The 25640-nt window shown below is 41.1% G+C and overlaps 1 protein-coding gene across 2 annotated transcripts in view; it reads right to left on the reverse strand.

Annotated features, from left to right (window-relative positions):
• Positions 1 to 25021, reverse strand: part of lama2 (laminin, alpha 2) — a 374730-nt gene extending 349709 nt beyond the window's left edge. For both annotated transcript variants that reach the window (XM_073057306.1, XM_073057305.1), the window contains exon 1: positions 24854 to 25021. In XM_073057306.1, coding sequence (XP_072913407.1) covers positions 24854 to 24929 — 76 coding nt within the window. In that variant the 5' untranslated portion in view covers positions 24930 to 25021. The remainder of the gene's footprint in view (positions 1 to 24853) is intronic.
• Between the last annotated feature and the right edge of the window lie 619 nt (positions 25022 to 25640).

Here is a 25640-nt window from a genome sequence, read left to right on the forward strand (position 1 = left end):
GCTCATAGCCATTGACAATACATAAAAATTAAATGATAGACATAGAAATTAAACTTTGGCCACATGTGCCATTAGTACATACATTGCATTAATTATCCTTTCAAAATCTCTGTCTGAAATAGTAAACACTGTGTGTGTGTGTGACACATATTAGAAACAGGTTTAATAAGCATATTCCCTTTGATTTTATTAAGCATATTTTTAATATCTTAAGCTGTAGTGGACTGGAACAAACGATGAAAATGCGTTGCGACTGATTGTTATCCATTTAACCACCATGAGAAACATAAATGGATAGCAGCCAAAACAGTATTAGGCCCAGCCTTGTTCCCCAGTGCATAATATTACACGGTAATTCATGAGTTCACACTGCAAGAATGTCTTCTTTCTTGAACTGAACTACAAGTAGCCAAAGATTTGTACCCAAATGTCAGCCAGCACATTTCAGACCTGCTGCGAGATTAAGATTTTAAAGATATATTTGTTTCCCCCAAGACAGCCAGTGATATCTCTGAACACTAGCTGAACTTGTATTCTGCCTCAGATTCCACAGTGAATACAAAACCATTTGAGGCCCTCTATTGGTTGAGGTTATGTCAGCCATGGATGCTGCACCATAGCTGGCCAGGGCAATGCACCAAGAAGAGCGAGAGCCCACACAGAAGGCTCTCCCTCTCCCCACAGCTGATGAGTCCAAAGGAACAGCTAAGGCCAATACAGTCTGGCATCAGTGGCGTCTCAGGGGTTGCCAGCCGGTGTTGGACAAAATGTAGGACTGCCTCAGGGATTCCAGCTCTGGACTTTTCTACTCAGGCTTTACTCCCAAAACCTTCTCCATGAGTGAATATAGCCACAAGGTGGTGGAGGTTTGAGGTCAAGGTTTTCCTTCTCCTAGATGAGCTGCCAACCAGAGCTGACGAGCCAGATCTGTCGGAAGTGTCAGGAGCCAGTAATCCAGCTTTGCCCCTCCTCCTGTCAGAAACTGTTCCAACTGGCTTAGTTACTAAGCTACACATGAAGGCCAGGAGCTAGACTTGCGTTTCAGAGGCTATTTGAGATACACGCCATTGAGAGTATTTAATAAGTAGTGGGGTCTGTTTCCCATTACAACACCTGGCTATAACAACCTTAAGGAACCTTATAAAGACATATTAAGTAGGATTTCCACAGTTGGCAGATACATGTAAACCTACATAACTAAAATGAAATGTTTGCACTATGAAAGGTAGAAACTAAGTTCTTACTCCAAATTTAACTTGTTTGTATTTTATCCGACCCAAATCGAAGGTTTGTCAGGGAATGTGGATGCCATGGGCAGCAATACTATTAATGGCCATCCCTAATTTCTCCCAATTGGTAAAGGGAGTTAAGAACCATTGTTGAAATGAGTTATGATGGTGGATTTCCATCCACCCCCTGAATACCTTTAGAGTCTGAAGTTTTCTTTTCCCAGCAGTCCAGTATTTTCATAGCTATCATTACTGAGACAAGATTTATTTTTAAATGTTAAGTTTATTTAATTGCTTGAACTTAATTTCCCCAACTGTTATGGTGGGATTTGAACTCACTTCTATAGACATATAGTCAGTCCTCTGGATGAACATATTCATCAAGCCTGTGGATGCTAGTCCAATTACTTCACCAGTGTGCTGCCATTCCCTAGTTGTTCAATCTCCACGTTACTACACAGAATATATATAGCGGAGAAACAGATCATTCAGTCCAACCAGACCATTCCAGTGTTTATGCCTCTCCTGAGCCTCCTCCTATCCAAATCTATCAATATAATACTCAATTCCCTTCTCCCACATCTGCCAGCGTGGATGCATTTAGGCGCAGGCTTAACTATTCACTTCAATCACTCTGGTAGACAGAGTTCCACATTCTCATTAATCTAATAAAAAAAAGCTTCTCCTGAAATTCCTATTGTATTTCGTGATAAATGACTTACAATGACAACTTCCAGTTACGTGGAAACACGCCCGTTGAGCCCATTCTATTTAAACCTTTCTTACTTTTAAAGTTGGGTTACCCCTTCAGTCTTCTTCCTCCCCCCCCCCAAAAAAAATGCCACCTTCTCAGTCTTAATGTCCGTGTCCTTGTATTTATGATCAATCTTTTCTGCACTCCCTCCATTGCTTCTAATTCATTATTCTAACATGGCAACCAGAACGGTATAAAGTACTGGAAATGTAGTCTGTGTGTATACTGTTTTAGCATTAATTCACAACTGTTCAATTCCGTTCCATGGAAATACATTGAGAGCTTTGTACTTTTATTACAGTAGGCTTGCTAACCTGTGAATCAACTATTAGTGCCCAGTGTTTCTGTTCTCCATGATCCTTTCATTCCCCTACTTAATCCTTCCCATCAAAATGAACTACCTCATGTTTACGTTGATCTTCGTTTGCCAAAAAAAAAATGCCTTTTCTGCCCTTTCATTGTATTTTTCTGAGCTCGTTTTTATGATCTGGGAGTCAGCATTTAGTTTCAAGGTCCCAGTTAACTTTGAGCAGGTGGTAATGTGCCATGGCGCTCTCATTCTAGTGAAGGCCATCCCATTGAGCAGTTGGGCAAGGAGTTCCCAAATTTCACCCACTGACAATGAGGGACTATTTCCAATACAGAATACAGTGGGGTATCGAGGGGATTCTGCAAGTGATAGTATTCTCAGGCACCTACTACCCTTCCTTTTGGTGGTAGAGGCTGAACAAGTAACTGCAATACGTGTTGTAAATAGTACAGCCATCTTGCATCACTGGTGGGGGGAATGAAATGTTAAGCAAGGATGTAATGCTGAGACTTTACAAGGCACTGGTGAAGCCTCACTTAGGGTACTGAGAGCAGTTTTGGGCTTTTTACCCAAGGAAGTATGTGCTGACATTGGGCAGGGTTCAGAGCTGGTGCACGAGAATGATTGTGGGAATGAAAGGGTGATTGTATGAAGAATGTTTGATGGCTCTGTGTGGTAAACTATGTATACCTGTCTGGACACGCCCCTCTGCTGACTGCTCCTGTGGCTCCTCCCACAGACCCCTGTATAAAGGCGATTGGGGCCCTGCTCCTTGCTCAGTCTCCGAGATGCCGTGCTCCGTTTTGCTGCTAATAAAAGCCTATCGCTCACTTCCAGTCTCCGAGAGTTATTGATGGTGCATCACTCTGGGCCTATACTCACTGGAATTTAGAAGAATGGGGTGGGGGAAATCTCACTGAAACCTACTGAACTTTGAAATGCCTAAATAGAGTGGATGGGGAGAGGATGTTTTCTATAGTGGATAGTCCAGGAGCAGCCTCAGAATTAAGGGATGCCAATTTAGAAAAGAGATATAGAGGAATTTCTTTAGCTAGAGGGCAGTGAATGTGTGGAATTCGTTGCCACAGGCAGCTGTGGAGGCCAGGCCTTTGAGCGTCCAAGGCAGAGATAGATAGATTTTTGATTAGTCACGGTGTGAAAGGTTACGGGGAAATGACAGGAGATTAGGGCTGAGAGCAAAAATGGATTAGCCATAATGGAGTGGTGCAGCAGACTCAATGGGCTGAATGGCTCAAGTCTGCACTTGTTTCTATGGATGACGGCATGCCAGTCAAGCAGGCTTCCTTGACTGAGATGATGTCAAGCTTCTTGACAACTGGCAGGTGGTGAATATTCATTTGTGTTCCTCATCAATGTCCTTTAGATGACAGAAAGGCCTTTGTGTTAGAAGGTATCACTTAGCCTCTGATTTGCTGCTGTAGTTGGATTCTTTATACAGCTAACCCAGATGAATTTCTAATCAAAGATAACTCCCAGATGGGGAGCTAAGACCACCAAATGTGGAGAGTATGTAATTTTTTTTAAAGCCCCGTCATCGGAGATGGTGTGCCTGCCACTTAGGCTGTACATGTTAGTTGTCACTTATCAGTTCATTCCTGAATGTTGACTGAATGCAGGCATGGACTGTTGCATTTGCTGGAGAGTTGCGAATGAAATTCGGCTTTGTGCGCAAGCATCCTCTCTTCTGATTGCGAACTTGTACATGGAGATGAAGCAGAATGTGGCCATGCAGCAACAAGGATGCAGGGAGTAGAGTGGGAGGTTGAGGACACAACCTTGTGGAACACCAGTGTTTACAATAACAGTGGTGGAGGTGTTATTGCCCATCTTTACTGATGCTCAGATTTGGAGTTTATCTGAATTTTCCACACCAGAAAAATTATTTCCTATCAATTCAATTGAATTTTTTTTCCATTTTGCAGGCTTCAAATTTGAAAGAATGAGGTGTGATATAATTCAGTACTAAAAAAACAATACTCCATCTTCACAAGTTAACTATTTGTCAAGGCCCGGGCCCTGCACAAATCAAATAGGCTCATTTTTCAGATGCACTGTTCCTGATGATTGTCTGCAGCAAATTTACTGAAATTTATCATATAGATAACTCTATAATCACATAATTTTCCCTCACACCCCTCTATAAAGGATTGCCATTTGTAATTTCCCGAACCAATTTTTCTATGTGAAGTACTCATTGGAAATAATAACATATTTCTGGGGTTCACTCTCAAAAAATACATTTCCCAAAGATAATACATGCTTTTCAGATGGAAAGAGAACCAAAGGTAAGGTAGGTTGGTCAGAAAGTGATCATTACCAAGTCAAGAAATGACAATGATAATTATAGAAATATTTTTCTGCACACACTTTATCGATGAAGGATTAAAATGTAAGCTGGAAACTGCTGAAGTAAACCTGCTGCATTGTTATTTCAGTTCCCAATAACTGATAGAATCCAACAAGTTGTTTAGTGAAATACACAGAAATATGGTGATTACAGAACCATCTGATATCTTGTCTTATGATCCAGTTGCCTGTCTGATCTGGCACCTAGACATCTTAACAGATGCAAAATTTCAGGCAAAGTATCCTGAGCTATCCAACGTACACTGACAAAGCAGGCAATGCTACTTAAATTATCTACACTTAAAAGCTCAAGAAGAAAGGACAGCAATAATTTTATTACTGGTAATTAATCTACCGAGCCTCAGTGACTGCTTTACATTAATATGTAAGAAATTTAGAGAAGTCATGTACGTCTGACTTCATTCTACTCTTGTTCTCATCTTGCTTGGGTTTAGATCCAGATGCCAAAATTACACTACTTGTATGTTATTTAAATGTTATGGTATTTGTTACAATAAACCCAAATCCAAGACAGATTAAGTGTTTATGCTCAAGTACGTAATTGAAAGTGGCATATGTGTATTTACATCCGTTTGATATATTCACGATCAGCTGTACAATCCAGCAGTCAAATAATGCATAAAGACATTAATGTGGAGTGGGTGCACCAAATTGGTGTTAAGTCCTATGTAATATTATTGTCAAATATTAAAATGTAACAGAATATGCTTTAATCCCAATGTTATATTTTCATTGAACGATTCTGAAAAATCCACTACATTGGCAAACTGTCAAAAGCTGGTTCACATTAGTTTGACACCATGTATGTATTTGAATGTTTGGTCAGTACAATTACTTAACTTTTTGGACAAATTTCTTATTAATTAGTAAGAGCGCTATAATATTTAACCAGGTAACATTCATTTTTACTTTCCACAGATTAAAATAACCAAGCCATTAATGGTTGTTAATTAAGGTTTAAGTAAAGTTAACTCATACAAAACTACTAAAACTTCTTAAAGAATTGAAGTATTGCATATAATAAATTCAATTATGGACTTTTTTTCAGTTTAATACAACATTGGCAAAAATATATTCGCAATTATTATTGTAATCACCGTAAGACAAATTCAAGTTTGATTGCAAGTGTTAATATTGCAAGTTGAATGGTAACTTGAACATTAGCCACTCAGTCTCCTCTTGACATTCATTTCCATTTAACTCAAAATGGTAATATTTACCAGTAAAAGAAACAAAAAATATTGCAGATGTCATATGGAAAAAAAACAACGTACTTGGAAAGCTCTACAGGCCCACCAGGACCATACAGAATAAGAGATATTTTTTGCTTTACAGTTGCAAAAGCACCAACCAAATCTGGAAAATAATTCAAACTCACTGGAATATTCTATTATTATCTTGTAGATTTGGTGCTCCAGGTCTTACACAAGGGATAATATTCTTGTTTTCTTCAGCCACATGGAGAAGGCAATGGGGGTTCACGGTAATGATTTACCCCAATGGCAAAACGCACAATGACGCTTCTAGGATGACGGCAGTTAGATTTGTCTCCTTCCTTGACGATGGTCACAGATACTGCCCACACATTTATTGGAGTCACCTGGCATGTCCCTTTCTTCCAAGAAGTGCAAATGAAGTTGTAAATTAATGACTGAAGCTCCCCTCAGGCAGGCTGTAGATAGAATGTTCCCAAGGGCAACCCACCAATTAGCATCCAGAGACCCGGCTTCAGTCTTGACCTTGGGCAGAGGCTGTGACCACATCAGTTTCCGTGGGGTGCACCAGTTTTTTTTGCACGTAGCAAATTGGTTACACTGAGCTACAAAACAAAATCCAAAGGGGAGCTGACGGGCATGTGAGAGAATTTGTTATCGGCAAACATGGAGCAGGGAAATAGAACAAATTGAACAATTCCTCCGGGATCATGTACAAATTTGATGGACCAAATTGTTTCCAACTCATAAGCAGCAAAGAAAGGTCTTCATGTTTCTTGTGCTGGCACATAACCTTTCCATTGCAGAGGCAAGGATGGACACAGTAGTTTGCTGTGTAATGGAGTCAAAGATGTCCATGTCGAGGTTACAGAGATATAACTGGGATAATGTGTCCAATGGGAATACACTGCATAGCCTCAATAGGCAGAATGGCCTCCTTATATCATAAGAAAAGAAATGAAATATGAAACCATCATTTCTCCTCTTGCAAGAGGGTTGTCAGGTTGTCTGTAAGATGCTGAGAAGAGAAATCTTTGAAAGGCACTTGAAACTTTCAACATAGACTTCATGTCAAAATGTCTGTTGCTGCTGTTATTTAAGGGCTGGAATAATTAAGGTAAGGAATACTAGAACAAAAGCAGAAATATATTGCCGAAAGCATATAAATAACAAATTTTTTTTAAATGGAAATTCTGGAAATCTGAAATAAAAACCAAATGCTGAAGGACTCAGCAGATTAGGCAGCATCTGTGCAAAGATAAACAGGGTTATCACATACAGTCTAAGAACTTCTTTAGAACAATCTTTGTATGAAGCATCTTCATCTTGAAACATTAACTCTGTTTTGTTCCACATATGATCCGTGACCTTGTTGATATTTTGTATAAGACACTAATCATTCAGCAAGAGGACTGTGCTGTGTTCTGATCACAACACAACCAGACAGATTTTCAGCTACAGCTATGAATGGATACCATCTAGGTTGGGGTTGCTCTCTTTGGACTCCAGGGAGATTAGTTTGAAGTGCATAATATTATTTGCTTTTGCAGAGTTGACAAACAGCAGACAGAACACTTATCCAGTAGAAGGACCAATCTAGAGCAAAAAAATATTCAATGAAGATGCAAACTCAGCCAGCTCCTTCATGGGGGACTAGCCTTCCCAGCATCAATGATATATCTAAAAGGCAATGCCACAAAAAGGCTGTACCCATCATTAAGGATCCCATTACCTATGACATGCCTTCTTCCCATTGCTGTCATCAAGGTGAACCTGAAGACACATTTAACATTTTTGAACAATTTCTTCCCTTCTGCATGATTTCTGAATGTACAATAAACCCATTTGCACCACCTTTTATTGCTCTTTTTATATTACTTAATTTAGTTTTATATATACTTTCTCTTACATAATTTAGTTTTTTATAACATATTGCACTGTATTTTTGCCGCAAAACAATAAATTTCATGACATGTGCCATTGATATTAAACCTGATTCTGAATTCTCTAGCAGAAGGATAAATCTAGATGAACTCTTTAAGAACTATAAAAACTGGAGGGCCATGGGCGAAGAGCTGGAATGAGATAACCCTAAAGCCCATTTTGACCAGTATGTAAACCACAGCTGAAATTATCTTCATCTGCGTAGAAAATTTATGAAATTTTTCAGGACTCATGCATGTACTTTGCACATTTAAATGGCTGCTTTCTACACTATGTCGGGGGGGGGGGGGGGGGGGAAGTATACTTGGATGAATCACCACCTGAAGAAAGAAACTGTTTCCAAACAGAGGCTGTTGCAGGAAAGCCACATCCACCATTAAAGACCTCCACCTTCCATTCTTCTCACTGTTGCCATCAGGAATAAGATACAAGAGCCTCTGGGCCCACATCAGCAGGTTCAGGAACAGTTATTACACCTCAGCCATCAGGCTCTTGAAACAGAGGGGATAGTTTCACTCACCCCCTCACTGAACTGTTCCCACAATCTATGGCTTCACTTTCAAGGAATTTTTGCCTCGTATTCAAAGTTAATTTATTATCAAAGCACATATATGTCACCATTAACAAACCCTGAGATTTATTTTGTCTTGTGGCATACTCAATAAATCCATAGAATAATAACCACGACAGAATCAATCACTGCACCAACTTGTGCATTCAAGCAGTGTGCAAAAGATAACAAACTGTAAATACAGAAAGACAGAATAATAATAAGTAAGAGATAAATATCAAGAACATGAGGAGAATATTCCCTGAAAGTGAATCCACAGTTTGTGGGAATATTTCAATGATGGGGCAAGTGAAGTTGAGAGAAGTTATCCCCTTTGGTTCAAGAGCCTGAAGGGTGTAATAACTGTTCTGAACCTAGTGGGGTGAGACCTGAGGCTCCTATACCTCTGATGGCAGCACCAAAAAGAGAATGAAATTGTATGGTGGGGTTCTCTGATGGTAGATGATGCTTTCCCGCAATAGTCTTTCATGTAAATGTGCTCAATGATGCGCAGAGCTTTATCCATGATGAACTGGGTAAGGGCTTATGGATCTCTGGTTTCCTTTTTCTGAAGAAAATAGTCTCCTCATTGGTCTTGCTGATATTGAGTAACAGAAGTTGTTGTTGTAGCTCCACTCAGCCAGATTTTCAATCTACCTCCTATATGCCGATTCATCGTCACCTGTGATTGGACGACATCGGCAAACTTGAATATAGCTCTGGAGCTGTGCTTGCCCACACAGTCATGAGTGTAGAGGGAATAGAGCAGGGGGCTAAGCACATAGCCTTGAGGTGCATCTGGGCTGATGGAGATTGCGGAGGAGATGCTGCTGCCAATCTGAACTGACTGGGGTCTGCAAATGAGGAAATCGGGAATTCAATTGCATGGGGAGGTCTTGCGGCCAACGTCTTGAAGCTTATTGATTAGTTTTGAGGGAATGATGGTATTGAATGCTGAGCTGTAGTCAATAAAGAGCATCCTGATGTATGCCTCATTGTCTGACATCTTCCTGAGATAGATTGCTTATTTATTTAATATTTCTTTATTCTTTCCCCTTTTATATTTGAACAATTTGCCTGTTTGTGCTCTTGGATGCAGCCTTCCGTTGATCCTCTGAGTTTCTTGGATTTACTGTGTATGCCCGCAAATTGTGTATGCCCGCAAATCTCAGGATTGTATATGGTGACATACCTGCACTTTGAAAATAAATTCCCTTTGAGCAGTTAACTGAAAATAGTACCTTGCTTGCTGTAGTCACACTACAACACAACCAGCGTCAGCTTGGCAGGCTGGAGCCCCCTCCCCTGAACCATTCAGTTCTATATAGCAATCTTTGTTATCTACTAAAATAGTGTAGGTCATCCACAAGGATTTGATTGAATGATGACACAATACACTTTCTGATACTTATTACCAAAGCTCGGTCTGAAATTCTTTATACACCTTTGACAAAACTAACTAAGAAACTGGAAAATGTTTTCTGATGTTTTATCTTGATGGCAAAATAAGACTAGGTAATGTAGATTTCAAAACCAAACAGACAACTCCTTATGGAGAAGGGGCTCACCAAGGCAGAAACCACAAAAGGATGGTTATTACAAACCAGGAACCAGTCTTTTAACATTTTTGGACTATTTTTACTGTGCCCATGGCCTGTTTTTTTATATCAATTATGCTATTGTCTGCACTGTTGTAACTATATGTTAACTATAACTATATGTAACTATGTGGTTTTGTGTAGGTCTTGGAGCTTTAGTTTTTGGTTTGTTGGGTGGTAGAGTTGATCTGACTTGGTGTGTCTGGGTAGTCTTGTTTTGTCTGATGGGTTTGGAGCTCCTTTCTGGGGAATGCGCTAAGATGGTAGCGCGATATTAATACGCAGCAGCCTCTCCGGACTCTGGATTTGGGGATTGCCAAACGTTATGCGGATTTTCTGGTGTAGTCTGTTTTGTCATGTGCTTTTGTGATATCATTCTGGAGGAGCGCTGTCTCATTTTTTAACTGCATTACATTTGTGGTTTCGAAATGACAGTAAACTGAAACTGAACTGAACTGAATATTTGCTGGTTAAAGAAATAAATTGGCTTTGTGGCAAAAGAGAATGGATTATCGCAGCAGGTCAAGCCCCCCCTGTGGAGGAAAAAAGTGTAAGTCATCGTTTCTGGTTGTGACACTGCATCAGGACTGTGCAAACACGGAAATGGTTGCTAGTATATTGCAGCACGTAGGGCATGTGAGAGTGATACATGGAACCAGATGTGAAGGGAGGGAAACAGAACAGAGACTGGCTGGTAATAGATCGAACCAGTCCAGTGTTTGGCCTCTTTGTAGTAACGTCAAGGCCAAACACAAATTAGAAGACCACCTACAGGAAAGGTGTAAATAAGTTTGAAAGAGTGGAAAAAATTTACAAAGATGCTGCCGAGTCTGGAGTACCTGAGATTTCAGAAAAGATCGAATAGGTTAGGATTTTATGTTCAATCTCTTCCCACCTATGTTCGTGACACTTCTCATGCTTTGAATTTTTTCAATGATTTTAAGTTCCCTGGCCCCCGCCGTCTTATTTTCACCATGGACGTCCAGTCCCTATATACCTCCATCCCCCACCAAGATGGTCTCGAAGCTCTTCACTTTTTTTTGGATTCCAGACCTAACCAATTCCCCTCTACCACCACTCTCCTCCGTCTAGCGGAATTAGTTCTTACTCTCAATAATTCATCCTTTGGCTCCTCCCACTTCCTCCAAACCAAGGGTGTAGCCATGGGCACCCGTATGGGTCCCAGTTATGCCTGCCTTTTTGTTGGCTTTGTGGAACAGTACATGTTCCAAATCTATAAAGGTATCCATCCCCCTCTTTTCCTTCGCTACATCGACGACTGCATTGGTGCAGCCTCCTGCACGCATGCTAAGCTCATTGACTTCATTAACTTTGCCTCCAACTTTCACCCTGCCCTCAAATTTACCTGGTCCATTTCCAACACCTCCCTCCCCTTTCTTGATCTTTCTGTCTCCATCTCTGGAGACGGCTTATCTACTGATATCTACTATAAGCCTACAGACTCTCACAGTTACCTGGACTATTCCTCTTCCCACCCTGTATCTCGCAAAAATGCTATCCTCTTCTCACAATTCCTCCGTCTCCGCCGCATCTGCTCTCAGGATGAGGCTTTTCATTCCAGGATGAAGGAGATGTCTTCCTTTTTTAAACAAAGGGGCTTCCCTTCGTCCACCATCAACTCTGCTCTCAAACGCATCTCTCCCATTTCCCGCACATCTGCCCTCACCCCATCCACCCACCACCCCACTCGGGATAAGGTTCCCCTTGTCCTTACCTACCACCCCACCAGCCTCCAGGTCCAACGTATAATTCTCCGTAACTTCCACCACCTCCAACGGGATCCCACTACCAAACACATTTTTCCCTCCCCCCCACTTTCTACTTTTCGCAGGGATCACTCCCTACGCGACTCCCTTGTCCACTCGTCCCCCTCCATCCCTTCCCACCGATCTCCCTCCTGGCACTTATCCTTGTAAACAGAACAAGTGCTACACCTGCCCTTACACTTCCTCCCTCACCACCATTCAGGGCTCCAGCCAGTCCTTCCAGGTGAGGCGACACTTCACCTGAGTCGGCTGGTGTGGTATACTGCGTCCGGTGCTCCCGGTATGGCCTTTTATATATTGGTGAGACCCGATGCAGACTGGGAGACCGTTTCACTGAACACCTACGCTCTGTCTGCCAGAGAAAGCAGGATCTCCCAGTGGCCACACATTTTAATTCCACGTCCCATTCCCATTCTGATATGTCTATCCATGGCCTCCTCTATTGTCCAAATGAATCCAAACTCAGGTTGGAGGAACAACACCTTATATACCGGCTGGGTAGCCTCCAACCTGATGGCATGAACATTGACTTCTCTAATTTCTGTTAATGCCCCTCCTCCCCTTCTTACCCCATCCCTGACATATTTAGTTGTTTGCCTGTTCTCCATCTCCCTCTGGTGCTCCCCCCCTTTCTTTCTCCTGAGGCCTCCCGTCCCATGATCCTTTCCCTTCTCCAGCTCTGTATCACTTTCGCCAATCACCTTTCCAGCTCTCAGCTTCATCCCACCCCCTCCGGTCTTCTATCATTTTGCATTTCCCCGTCCCCCTACTACTTTCAAATCTCTTACTATCTTTCCTCTTGGTTAGTCCTGACGAAGGGTCTTGGCCCGAAACGTCGACAGCGCTTCTCCCTATAGATGCTGCCTAGCCTGCTGTGTTCCACCAGCATTTTGTGTGTGTTGTTGTTTGAATTTCCAGCATCTGCAGATCTCCTCGTGTTAGGATTTTATTCCTTGGCATGTAGAAGATAGAGAGGATATTTGATAGAAGTATACAGAATTATAAGGGGTAAAGACAGGGTAAATGCAAGCAGGCCTTTTTCCACTGAGTTTGGATGGGACACCCAGAGACCATGGGTTAAGAGTGAAAGGTGAGGAGTTTAAGGGGAACATGAAGGAACTCAGGGTCAAGAGAGTGTGGAACAAACTGCCAGCACAAGCGATGCATGCAAGCTCAATTTCAACAGTACAGAGAAGCTTGGATGGGTACATGGATGGTAGGAGTATGGAGGCTATGGTCCCGATGCAGGTTGATGGGAGTAGGCGGTTTAAATAGTTTGGCATGGACTAGATGGGACATATGACTATCTCATATTCCACTTTTGCAGTGGACAGCCCAATGACATGAACATTGAATTTTCCAATTTCAGCTAATCCACACCCACTGTGCATTCCTCCCAATAATTCATCCACTTAATCTCCCTATCGCCTTCATCCCCCCCATCCCTTCTTGGTGTTCACTGTGTGCCCAGCTGCAAGAATCCCAATCCTGAATTAATTAGGGACCTGGTCTCCAGAGGTCTCTGGAGCAGAGAATTCTGAGGCTTCCTGGCCCTCAGTGAGGAAATTGCTCTCTATTTGCCTAAATGGACAATCTACCATCTTGTCCCTCATTCTAAATTCCTTCATGCATCTACCCTGTTAAGCAGCTCTCAGAATCTCCTGCATTTCAAAAAGATCACTTCTCATTGTTAATGAGTTGAGGCTCAATCTGCTCAGGTTTTCAAACACAGGACAACCCATTCATCCCAACAATCAGCCTAATGACCATCTCTGAACTGCCTCCAATGCAAGTGTAATCCTTCTATACGTGATGCCACAGCTAAACAGTAATGCAACTGTAGTCTGACCTACAACAAGACTGAGCTAGTTCTATGCATGTCCCCTTTGGAATAACGACTAGTATTCCATTCCTGCAGGTTAACTTGGTGATTTATATTCAAGAGTTCTCTGTACATCAGCATTCTGTAGTCCCAATCCATCACACAATATTCTGCTTTTCTATTCTTCAAACCAAAATGGATAACCTCACATTTCCCACTATGTATTCCGTTTTACCTGTCACATTTCTGTCCACCTACCTCACCAATTTATTTCCCTTTGCAAGCCCTTAGCTTCTTCCTCTCAATTTCAAAGGCAAGGAAGTACTTTGAAATGTATTGCCTTTTGTAAAACAGCTGATTTAGGTATGTTACAATAAACATCAGTGGAAGTGGAATATTGTTGTTACATGCACTGGGGCACAGTGAGAAGCTCGTCTTGTATACTGTTCTGTAGATCAATTCATTACACATTGTGCCGTACACGGTAAAACAATACCAGAATACAGAATAAAGTCCAACAGCTACAGCGAAAGTGCAATGCTGCTAGACATTTTTTTTTACTGGTTCAGTGTTGGAAAATTTTTAGAATATAGTCAAGGCAGAAGAACTCATCCATAGCACTTACAACAACTGAGGCAGGAGTCATAAGAATGGTGCCAACTCTGAGGTTGTATCAAAACCCTACATAATTCTGACTTGGATATATCACACAATTCCTTCATCACTGGGATGATATCCTCAAAAATCAGAAAAAAACATCTTCAGGTCAAGATAAAGAGAAAACAAAGCAAAGGGAGTATATGCACAATCACACCTGGTTAGGCTCTTCCTGTAGTGGTTGCTATCCATGGTTAATTCCTGATTGTCTTCCTCCTCCTCTTCCTATCCCATGGCTTATGGCAGGTTATCTTCCAGCAGTATACAATATACATGACTCCCAGTTGTTATGTGGTGTACTGTGAAAAATGGTTATTTTCTGGACATTATAGGACACTTGGCAGTGTCTGGTTCAGACACATTTTTCTCAAACGTAATCCTCCAAGAAAGCAACAAGTTGCACTGGTTATTGTTACTTAGCCATGGGATTACACAAAACTGATTTAGCACAGTATTCTGTTTTATTCTCTGTAAAAATCAATCAGCTTTTTGAATTCTTGTTCTGCTAATTCAACCTACGAAATGTATTCGCAAGCAATTAGGTTGTACAAAGGGATATGAGATGAATGGCTATTTGATCTGTTATGATGGGGTTATAAAGGCTGCATCACTGCCTGGTATGGGAGCACTACTGCACAGGACTGAAAGAAACTACAGAAAGTTGTACAGTTAATCAGTTCCATCATGGGTACTAGCTTCCGTAGTATCCAAGACATCGTCAAGGAACAATGCCTTAGAAAAATAGTGCCTCATAAGGCGGTATCCATTATTAAGGACCCCCATCACCCAGGACATGCCCTCTTCTCATTGCTACCATCAGGAAGGAGGTACAGAAGCCTGAAGGCACACTGTGGTGAACTACATATCCCTGTCTGGACACGCCCCCCCCCCCCCCCCCCGCTGACTGCTCCTGTGGCTCCTCCCACAGACCCCTGCTGACTGCTCCTGTGGCTCCTCCCACTGACCCCTGCTGACTGCTCCTGTGGCTCCTCCCACAGACCCCTGCTGACTGCTCCTGTGGCTCCTCCCACAGACCCCCGCTGACTGCTCCTGTGGCTCCTCCCACAGACCCCTGCTAACTGCTCCTGTGGCTCCTCCCACAGACCCCCGCTGACTGCTCCTGTGGCTCCTCCCACAGACCCCCTGCTGACTGCTCCTGTGGCTCCTCCCACAGACCCCGCTGACTGCTCCTGTGGCTCCTCCCACAGACCCCTGCTGACTGCTCCTGTGGCTCCTCCCACAGACCCTCTGCTGACTGCTCCTGTGGCTCCTCCCACAGACCCCTGTATAAAGGCGATTGGAGGCTCTGCTCCTCCCTCAGTCTCCAGGATGTTGTGTGGTGGTCACTTGCTGCTTGTGCTTTCTTCCAGCCAATAAAAGCCTATATCTCGTCTCACGTCTCCGAGAGTTATTGATGGTGCATCACACACACTCAACAATTCAGGCACAGCTTCTTCACCTCTGCCATACGATTGCTAAATGGACCCTGAACCCATGAACACTACCTCACTTATATGATTTCTGTTCAGCACTATTATAATCTATTCATTATACATATATATACTTACTATAATTGATTTACTTATTCTTTCTCTTTCTATATTAACATGTAACACATTGAACTGCAGCTGCTAAGTTAACAAATTTCACAACACATGCCGGTGATAATAAAATTGATTCTGATAAAGAAGGCCAGGAAAATAGCTACTCTGTTCTTTTAGAAGATTTACTTACAGATATACAGGGATGTCATTCAACCAAAGCACATTGTCACCAACAGGTCGGTCTAGAATACATGGACAAATTTTGCACTAAACTAAACCACAATCTTCAAGAGGCAAGGATGGCACAGCTGACTGAGCAAATGCTTAAAATTAGACAAACATAAATCTGCAGCAATGATTAGAGACTCTAGTGGATCACAGTAACATCCTTTCAGGGCTTTGATGGATTCCAACTGACAGAGGGAGAAGACTTTAATCAAATTTATTGTAAAGGTCTGAAATTAATGTGTATGGAGGTTTCAATCCAGTTCTCAGTGGGTGTTAGCTTACAATGCAAAACCACTCATAATTCAGCCCAAACTTATTCCGAGAAATTTCCAGAATGCTTGGTGCAAAGAATGAAAATTTTGAACTGCTGCAAGATAAAACCAAAGCACATTCTTTAAGATAAATAAAAGAAGCTTTATTCCATTTATTGCCTTGGGCTCAGCATTATCCAGACTTAATATCAGATGCAATGCTATGACATCTAACATTCATGAGTATTGGCTAATTCAAATAACAATCCTAATTATGAAATATTCAATACAATTCTTAAATCTTGCTTTATTAATTCCAGATGAAAAATGAAAACATTGGATTGCATCTGCACAATTCCCCAAAGACAGCAGGAGAGATAAATATGGTTGCTAAAATCGCAATTAAGGAACTTTTCTTTGTTGTCTGAAGAATAAGTCATAAAGAGCCAACTAAAACACTAGCTGTGCAGCCAGTCTGAGTGCTGTGTTCACTTCTGGTTACCACCTTTAGAGGGAAATAAGGGACCAGAGAGGTGCAGAAAAGATGTATGTAGATAATGAGCAATTGCAGGGAAGAGAGACTGAAAAAAAAATAACTGCAGATGCTGGAAATCTGAAATAAAGAGAATCAATCAAAACTTCATTGTCCTTTTATCCCAACTGGGAAAAATTAGAGATAAACAACAGGTTTTAAAGTTGCCAAGGAGGTAAACATATTTATTATAAAATAAATAAGAGAAGGTATGCCAAAGAGCAGAAGGGTGAAGAAATTAAACAACAAAATGGTGAAGAGGAAGAGAATAATTATCCAAAATTACCAGAGAAACAGCAGGAATATCAAAAATGTGAAATAGAAATACTACAGAGAACTCAATATTTTGCTTAAAATTACTGAACATCTAATTTTTCAAAAACAGTTTTGAAACATTTTTACAATTATTATCTTTTTTTTAAACTTGGGGAATTTATTTGATGCGACGGTTATCCTATTACAAGCAGTGAAAACTTTGATATATATTCTTTCTGGTTTAGAAGTATGATGGCCAGCAGCCAGCACTCTATAGACAGTGCTGTTTGCTTGCAAAGCTATCCCTACAGTAAGAAATGAAGACTGGTTCTTGTTTATGATAAGAAGCTGAGCAAGGAATATTGGTTGGGAGTTTCAACTTACTCAAAAACATCTTTGATCCCTGTGAGGGTCAGCTGCTCTGTTAGAAATCTGAGCTTGGCAAAAAAGGCCCTGGGACAGTGAATATCCATCACAGAGGAATGAGGGATGATCCTATTGGAAGATTCACGATCCTGAGAAGGCATAAGACAATAGATGCTGGGATTTTGGGAAATAAAGTTAATGTTTCAGGTCAAGGATCCTTCTTCAGAACTGGGAAAGACAGAAAACATGTTGGAATTATTTGCAGAAAGGGTGGAGGGGCATGGTTAGTATGATGGTATGAGGGCCACTTTTTCATTGTGGCTTCTCGTAAAATCTCTTTAGCCTCTTCCCTTCTTACAATCCAGTTAAATCAATGAATCATTTGTACTGCCAATACAGTGCATAACATTTGGAGCTCACAGTACGATCAATTCTACATTGACCAAATCTAGTTTGAGCAACCTCTCTTACAGGTTACAAGGGTGATCCTGTACTACCGATACGTTAATTTAATATGGGAACCCACTCCCACTCTGACCTCCTTTATTCATTCCTTATCGTTGGGGCAGGGTGGCAGTGTAGCGGTTAACGTAACACATTGTAGCGCCAGCGATCATTAGTTGGGTTCAATTCCCGCCGCTGTCTGCAAGGAGTTTGTACATTCCACCCACGTTATAACGGCGTACAGGTTACGGTTAACGCGTTGTGAGCATACTGAGCTGGTGTCGGTGCCAGAAGTGAGGCAGCACTTGCAGCTGCCTCCAGTACATTTGGACTAACTTGGTCATTGACTCAAATGATGCATTCCACCATTAAGTTTTGATTAGCTCAATTAGACAGCTTGGTTCAATTTACATTTGGCAAAAGAGCTAAAGTTTTATCTTTATCAGAGTTTTATTAGGTTTAATTGAAGCCTAATAAACCTATGAAAAAAAAATCTCTTGTTCCTATTGGCAACAGACATTCAACAACTTCAGATAACAAGCCTTTCCACTTTGTACAGTTCCGATGAAAGACCATCAGTTTATAATGCAATTAGATCTTCCCTTCAAGATATTTCCTGTGACCTCTCTTATTTCAGATCTTCTTCAGTTTTATATCTTACATTTCCAGCATCCCCACCCCCCCACTAACCTTTCTTGTCTGTCCCCATTCATCTCAGGAGTGACTATATGTGATTATCAAGCCTTTGACATATCAAATGGTTCAGATGGTTCCATTTATTATCAGAGAATGTATACAATATACAACCTGAAATTCTTAGTCTTCACAGACATCTACAGAAAAGAATCCCAAAAGAATGGAAAACAGAAAAATGTCAGAACCCCAAAGTCCTCTCCCCCCACCGTGCAACCAGCAGCAAGGCAACTCCCACCCCCTTCAGCAAAAAAGCATGAGCACCCACCACCCACCAAAGCACCCAAAGAGAGACCATGATCTGCAGTAACAAAAACTATTGTTTACCCGGGCTCTCTCTAGCTCACTAACTTTTTCCCAGGATTAGATAGTTCAAAGCTAGTGGGCATGGGCTTGCAATGAGAGGAGAAGTATTTAAAAGGAATCTAAGAGGAAAATCCCCTTTCCCACACGTACACATCCACGTATGGGTGAGGATATGCAATAAACTGCCAGAGCCATCAGTATGGGCAGACATAATTTAAAAGACATCTGGACAAGTACATGGACAGATAAGGTTTAGAGGGATATAGGCTAAACATTGACAAATAGTACTAGCTCAGTTAGACAGCTGGGTTGGCATGGACAGGTTGGGCCACAGGACCTTTGTTGTACCGTTGACTCTAGCACCTCTCTTAGCTGGCACAACCACCATTTGCAAAACTCAACCTCCATTCTACCACAGGTTTGCTCTCTGCGCTCTTCACTCTTTTCCGCAACGTAAAATACACGTATTTGCATTTTATTTGTAGATAGAGCACGGTAACAAGCCCTACGCCACCCAATGAGCCCACGCCACCCAATTACACCCATATGACCAACTGAACTACTGTCCTGTAAGTCTTTAGAATACGGAAGGAAACCAGAGCACATGGAGGAAACCCATGTGGTCATGAGGTGAACATACAAACTCCTTAAATACAGTGGCAGGAATTCAACGTGGGTTGCTGGGATGGCAATAGTGTTACGCTAACCATTACACTATCAGCTCCATATTTTCCAGCTGCTGATGAAAAGATATCAACCCAAAATGTTAATTGTGCTTGTAATAGAGTTGCCAAGAATTCAAAGTATATTGTTTCATTTAATGTTTCTAGTTTTCTTTCCTATTTTTCCAACAAAGATTGACTCAATTATAAAATAAGGTTAAAAATGTTTTACTGTAGGCACCTCTAAGAAGAATATCTGAAAACTCAGTGGAAAAGAATGAATTTTGGGTACGTCAATGACTCGGAGAAGTTGTTGGTGTTCAGTCCCAATGCACAGGTTTCTCCCCCTTTCAACCTCACTCAATTCATTCCTTTAAGAGAGACACCCGAAATGCATTTTGGGCTCCTCCGAGTTCAGCCCACGAATGGAAGCAATCATAGCTTCCAATTGAGCCATGCCATCTCACAAAGAATTTAATACTTTCTAAATTGAGGTGCTTAAATTGAGAAAGCTTCAACAACTGGTTGTTTTACAGCACACTTCCCTCAAAAGTAGCTCTGAAGCAATATTTGATCACCAGAGACTGCAGTGTTTGAATTACAAGGATGAGTTGGATCAGCTAAGAACTTCTTTCCTTTGAGTGTAGGAAGCTGAGGAGTGACCGTGTAGTTGTTCATAAAATCATGACAACCACAGATAGAGTGAATAGCCCAGTCCTTTCCCCAGGGGAGGGCAGAACAAGACTAGTGGGCATAAGTTTAAAGTGAGAGGAGAAGCATTAAAAAGGACCCAAGAGGAAAGTATTCCCCATTAAACAGACAAATGATGGGTCTAAGAAACAAGTGACCATTTCTGAAGCAGCTTTTCCTTTTATTGTTAAATTTACCTGACAACGCAAGTGTCAGCATTCATTAGATTTTTCTGAAATGGCATGCCTCTGGCACGCACATCCCTTGGAGAAAAAGATGCTATCCCATTCCAGGAAAGGCTTTGACTCTTCTAGTATTGCTAAAATGACAATCTTCTCTACACTTGGCTTCAGCTAAAATTTCGATGACAGCACTGTTGGGATATGTTGTGCTTTATAATACTGTATTAACCTCTATTTCCAAGTAATGAATGCAAGGCAGAGAATAATGCACTCAAGTATATAGTACATTTAGAGTGATTGATCAGGGACAAATTTCTAGGCAAGTGTTCTTTTCCTGCTTTTGTCAGGCACCAAAGGATCAAAGAAATTGAGTCTTCTTGGCTGCTCTTTCTCTAGGCTTGTGTCCAACCCATTAACTTTACATTGAGAACTAGCCCCTAATCAATTAGTGCACAATCTTATTATCAAGGACCTGATTGACAATCTGACTCACTTTACTAAAGCATGCACAAGCAAATACTGATATTCTTCATTCAGTTTATAAATTACACCAATACTATGTTTATTAGCAGTATGTTTTCTGTTCAGATTGCTATCAAATTGCAGAAGGTCTCCTCATTTAAAATAGAGGGAATTATGACTCATGAGTGTGTTAAGAGTACAATTCACCTGAAGTGGTTTTATAATTTCCAGTCAGCCATGGATTTTCACTCTTGGGGTTTCAGCAGCCAGCACCGATACTAAAATATTCACTGTTTTACAAGTTAAATTAAATTTTAATTATTTAAACAATACAAATTTACTATTGTAAAAATGTAAATTATGGTAGGGCTGTACCACAAGTGTTACAAAATATACAATTCCTGGAAATTAAACATATTTTTTCAATTTCCTCACTACACTGATTTTCAATCACATCGTCCTTACAAAAGGAAGACAATGCCAAGTTGTCCATTTAGCAGGCAGATGTCTAAATCCAACTGTGAAAGCTTAACAATATGTATTCAGCTTTAGAAATCTGCAAATAAGTGTTTAAACAAGCCAGATCGATTTTGAAATTTTAAATTATTCATCATTAAGGAGAGAAAATCACTATCTTTACCTCATCTGAGCAGCATGTATTCCAATCTCAGACTAATTTGATTTATCTGTAATCATCTCCTTATGTGACATGGAAGCCCCTTCATGAACTCCCACTTAAGCAACAATTCCACTTAAAATTAACCTTATTCTGATCTAATTTGCTCCAGCCCCTGTTGAAACCCAACATCATGAATGGCCGCGATGCTTCAATCCAAGATGAGCTCAACACCTTTCATGCACGCTTTGAAAAAGAGAATAAAACTATACCTGTGCGAATCCCTGCAGCATCTGGTGACCCTGTGAAGTCTGGACCTGGAGCCACCGTATTTGCTTTGCACAACAGGTCTACAGCAGATACCACCTCACTGGCCTTGGATCACCTGAAATTTGCTGATGACACACTATTGTTGGGAGAATTTCAGATGGTGACGAGGTGGTGTAGAGGTGGTGTAAAGGAGTGAGACAGATCAGCTGATTGGGTTGTGTTGCATTCAACATCAGATACACCATGGAAATGCTCGTGGACTTCAGGGATCAGCAACGTTCCTGGGTGTCAACATCTCTGAAGATCTATCCCTGCCCCAACATATTGATGCAAATACAAAGCAGGTATGACAGTATTCCATTATGAGCTTGAGCAGACTTGGTAGGTCACCAGAAACTCTCACAAATTTCTACAGATGTACTATGGAGAGCATTCTAACTGGTTGCATCATCATCTGGTGTAGAAGAACCACTGCACAGGATTGGAAAAAGCTGCAAAAGTTTCACACTCAGCCAGCTCCATCATGGGCAATAGCCCCCCACCCCCCCTCCCCCCACAACATGGAAGCCATCTTCAAAAGACGATGTCTCAAACATGCAGCATCCATCATTAAGGACCCCAATCACCCAAGGCACGCCCTCTTCTAACTACCACCATCTAGGAGGAGGTACACAAGCCTGAAGAGACACACTCAAAACAACTTCCCCACCACCTTCAGATTTCTGAATGGACATGAACCCATGTGCACTACCTCACTACTTTTTTCTTTTTTTGCTCTATTTTGCATTACTTATATATATACACACACACACACACACACACACACAGTATATCTATATTTTTTATCATAATCCATCATTTTTAAAATTGTGCACTGCTGCCAGCAAACAAAATATTTCATGGTATATGCCTGTGATATTAAACTTAATTCTGATTCCATCCAAGACTTCAAATGCTAAAATACTTCTGTTCTCTTGTTATTTCCTTAAGGTTCTCCTTAAAGTGTGTGTATTTGAGAAAAACTTAAATTATTATATCAGGTATTTCTTCAGGTAGTTTGGTACCAAATATTGTTTGGTAACATACCTACCTGTCAAATATATGGGTAATTTTACTATATAAAAGCTCTATCTAATAGTCTCTTGGCCACATACATGTCATTTATTAAACAATTAGATTTTACAAAGATAAATGTAAGGATCTCTCAATAGATTACATTACAATGCTAATCTCCTCCCATATTCGCAATTTTAATATTTTTAATACCTGTTTTCATGATTTGGCCATTATTTGCATAATCATAATTTATTGCCCATACTGAATTGCTTGAGAATGTTGTGAAGAGCCATCAACTTGAGTCACTGCATCCTTTCTCGTGAAGTTATTCCCAGAGCGCATTCAGAACCAGTGATATAGTCCAAGTCAGACTCATGTGCACATTGGCAGGGGTATTCCCATTCACATGCTGCTCTTCTTAATAAAATTAATAGCGGTTGTGGGTTTGGGAACCGCCTTCAGCTAAGGCCAGGCAAGCAACAGCAGTGGCTGTTGTAGATGGTTCACTCTGTGCACCAGCGTTGGGCGGCAGATGGGAACCAACAATCTGATTGCTTCGCGCCGGATGGTGTTGAGCTTCATGTGAACTGTAGGAGCTGCGCTCATCTGGAGAGCTGGAATGCTTGTGCTTTAAATCATGCATTCCTGCCTTAGGCCTTTCATTTGGTGGAAAGGCCTTGTGGTTATCCTCCACCCAACTTTTGATGGTAAGCACCAACAGATCTGGGACATCTGCGTATGCATTGGGAAAAAAATCAACATTGCCTACACATCTCTATCCATGATCAGCACACATCTTTCAATCTGTTCTGGAAGAGCTTAGCAGGGGTTGTCAAGTCAGTTTAAGGCACAGGTTTTCCCTATTAGCTTACCACAGAAAGACATTGGGACAATTCAGGCCAACATAATAGGCATTCCACACCCAGAAGAGGTAAATTTGTATGATATCCAGAAAGTGTGAAGAGTGGTCCAAGAGTACGAGAAGAGAGTTTTATAAACTTCTTCATTTGCACTAAATGTTTGCGCACAACAAACACTTGTGCATTTACAGACCTGCGGTCGCTCACCATCTATTAAAACTTCAGTGCAGATCTCAGATTCCTGTTCAGAGCTAAACATGCAGACAGAATCTCACACTTCTCAAATCTCACACAGGCCAAAGGATTTGCTTAATGGCCAAACTTCTGCAAGTTACCATTTAAACTGCACAGATTCATCTCTGCATTGGCACAGACTCAATTCCAACATGAGCTAATCGCATCAGTAACAATATTCTCAGCCAAGTTGTAATAGCAAATTATATTCTTGTAAAACTTCCGTATGTTCATAATGATACTTGGATGCAATCATGAAAAGATTGGTAAGAAACTAGGACCCTGTAATAGATATTTTATAGAGGGAGTGTCATTAAAGCTATTGATTTTGTGCAGTACATGCAAATTGATAAGAAGCAAGATCTATTATTGATCATAAATGTTATAATTTCAGGAATGGAATCAAGTAATTAATTGCAACCTACAAGATTTTAAACTTCAATTCTCAAATTCAATTTTAGGTCTGTAAATAAACTTCACTACGCTATATTCTCAGATACAAATAACCTTAATAAACATACAACAAAATATTGGTATTATTTTTTTCTACCTTCATCTCTCTCCAACATCTCAATTGTCAACATCTAAATTATCTCAATAAGTTAATGCAAGTTAAATTCAAGAACATAAATCCACATACTGTTTGATAAATGTTTCTGCTTCATATGTACAGTATTCAAATACAAGACACAATACATCAACAGTACATTATTGCAGTCCTAAAGCTTTTATAGACATTTTATGATTAGCTCTTAAGCTTTAACTTAGGAATGTATTTCCCATAGACTTTAAAAAAAAAAGCAGACTTAAATTATGACTCCCCGTGACTTTAATACAATACATCGCACATCAACAGTCTAAACGTCGGTGGGCACATCTCAAAAGTCTTGAGAACTCTATTAATACCGGCAATGAGTATTTACTAATTTCACTGTCATTTTTCACTTACCTCTCTGTTGACCATGGCTGCAATACCAGCACAACAGAGTGGTCACCACAAACAAAAGCAACGCGAGGGTTTTCATCCTAATGAACTTCTTTTTATTCTTCTCCTACTTCATTCCCAGAGCTTTTGCTCACTTCAGCTGCAAACTTTCTTCCCGCTGCTCTGCACTGACTGGAGCCTGCGCTGCGGTGCCGGGCTCACGCACTCCGGCCAAGGAGGTGGCGGAGGGAGAACACGCGCCCCCTGGCGGCCAACCCCGAACATACATCACACCATTCCGTTCGCACAGTGCGTGCTCACCACTAAGTCAGGACACCTGGCCAAAGAAACGCGCGATGCGTGCGTCAGATAGTTTGCATTTCACAATCGATTGCACTTCATGTTTTCATGTATATAAATGCCGGATTCTGTGTTGTTTTTTTTATTGATTTTCACAGAGAATTTACTTTGTAATACTCTGCAGGGACTCAAACGATGTATTCAGCACTGTTGTCTACAGCACTGTGCAATTGGGTGATAGACTTCCGAACGAACAGACCTCAGATGGTCAGGATGTACAACATCTCCCCTACCCCATCATCCTCAACATGGTGCCCCCACCCCCCCGGGCTGCGTACCCAGCCCACTGCTGCACATTCTGTTCACACGCGACTGCACAGCAGAACATTTGAGTAATTACATTGTCAAGTTCTCTAATGACACGATAATGATCACCAACAACCATGAGACAGCTTAAGGAGAGGAGGTGGAAAAACTGGGGGCCTGGTGCCAAGCACGTAACCTCTTCCTG

Source organism: Hemitrygon akajei, chromosome 9 (genome assembly GCF_048418815.1).
Source record: "Hemitrygon akajei chromosome 9, sHemAka1.3, whole genome shotgun sequence".
Classification (NCBI taxonomy): domain Eukaryota; kingdom Metazoa; phylum Chordata; class Chondrichthyes; order Myliobatiformes; family Dasyatidae; genus Hemitrygon; species Hemitrygon akajei.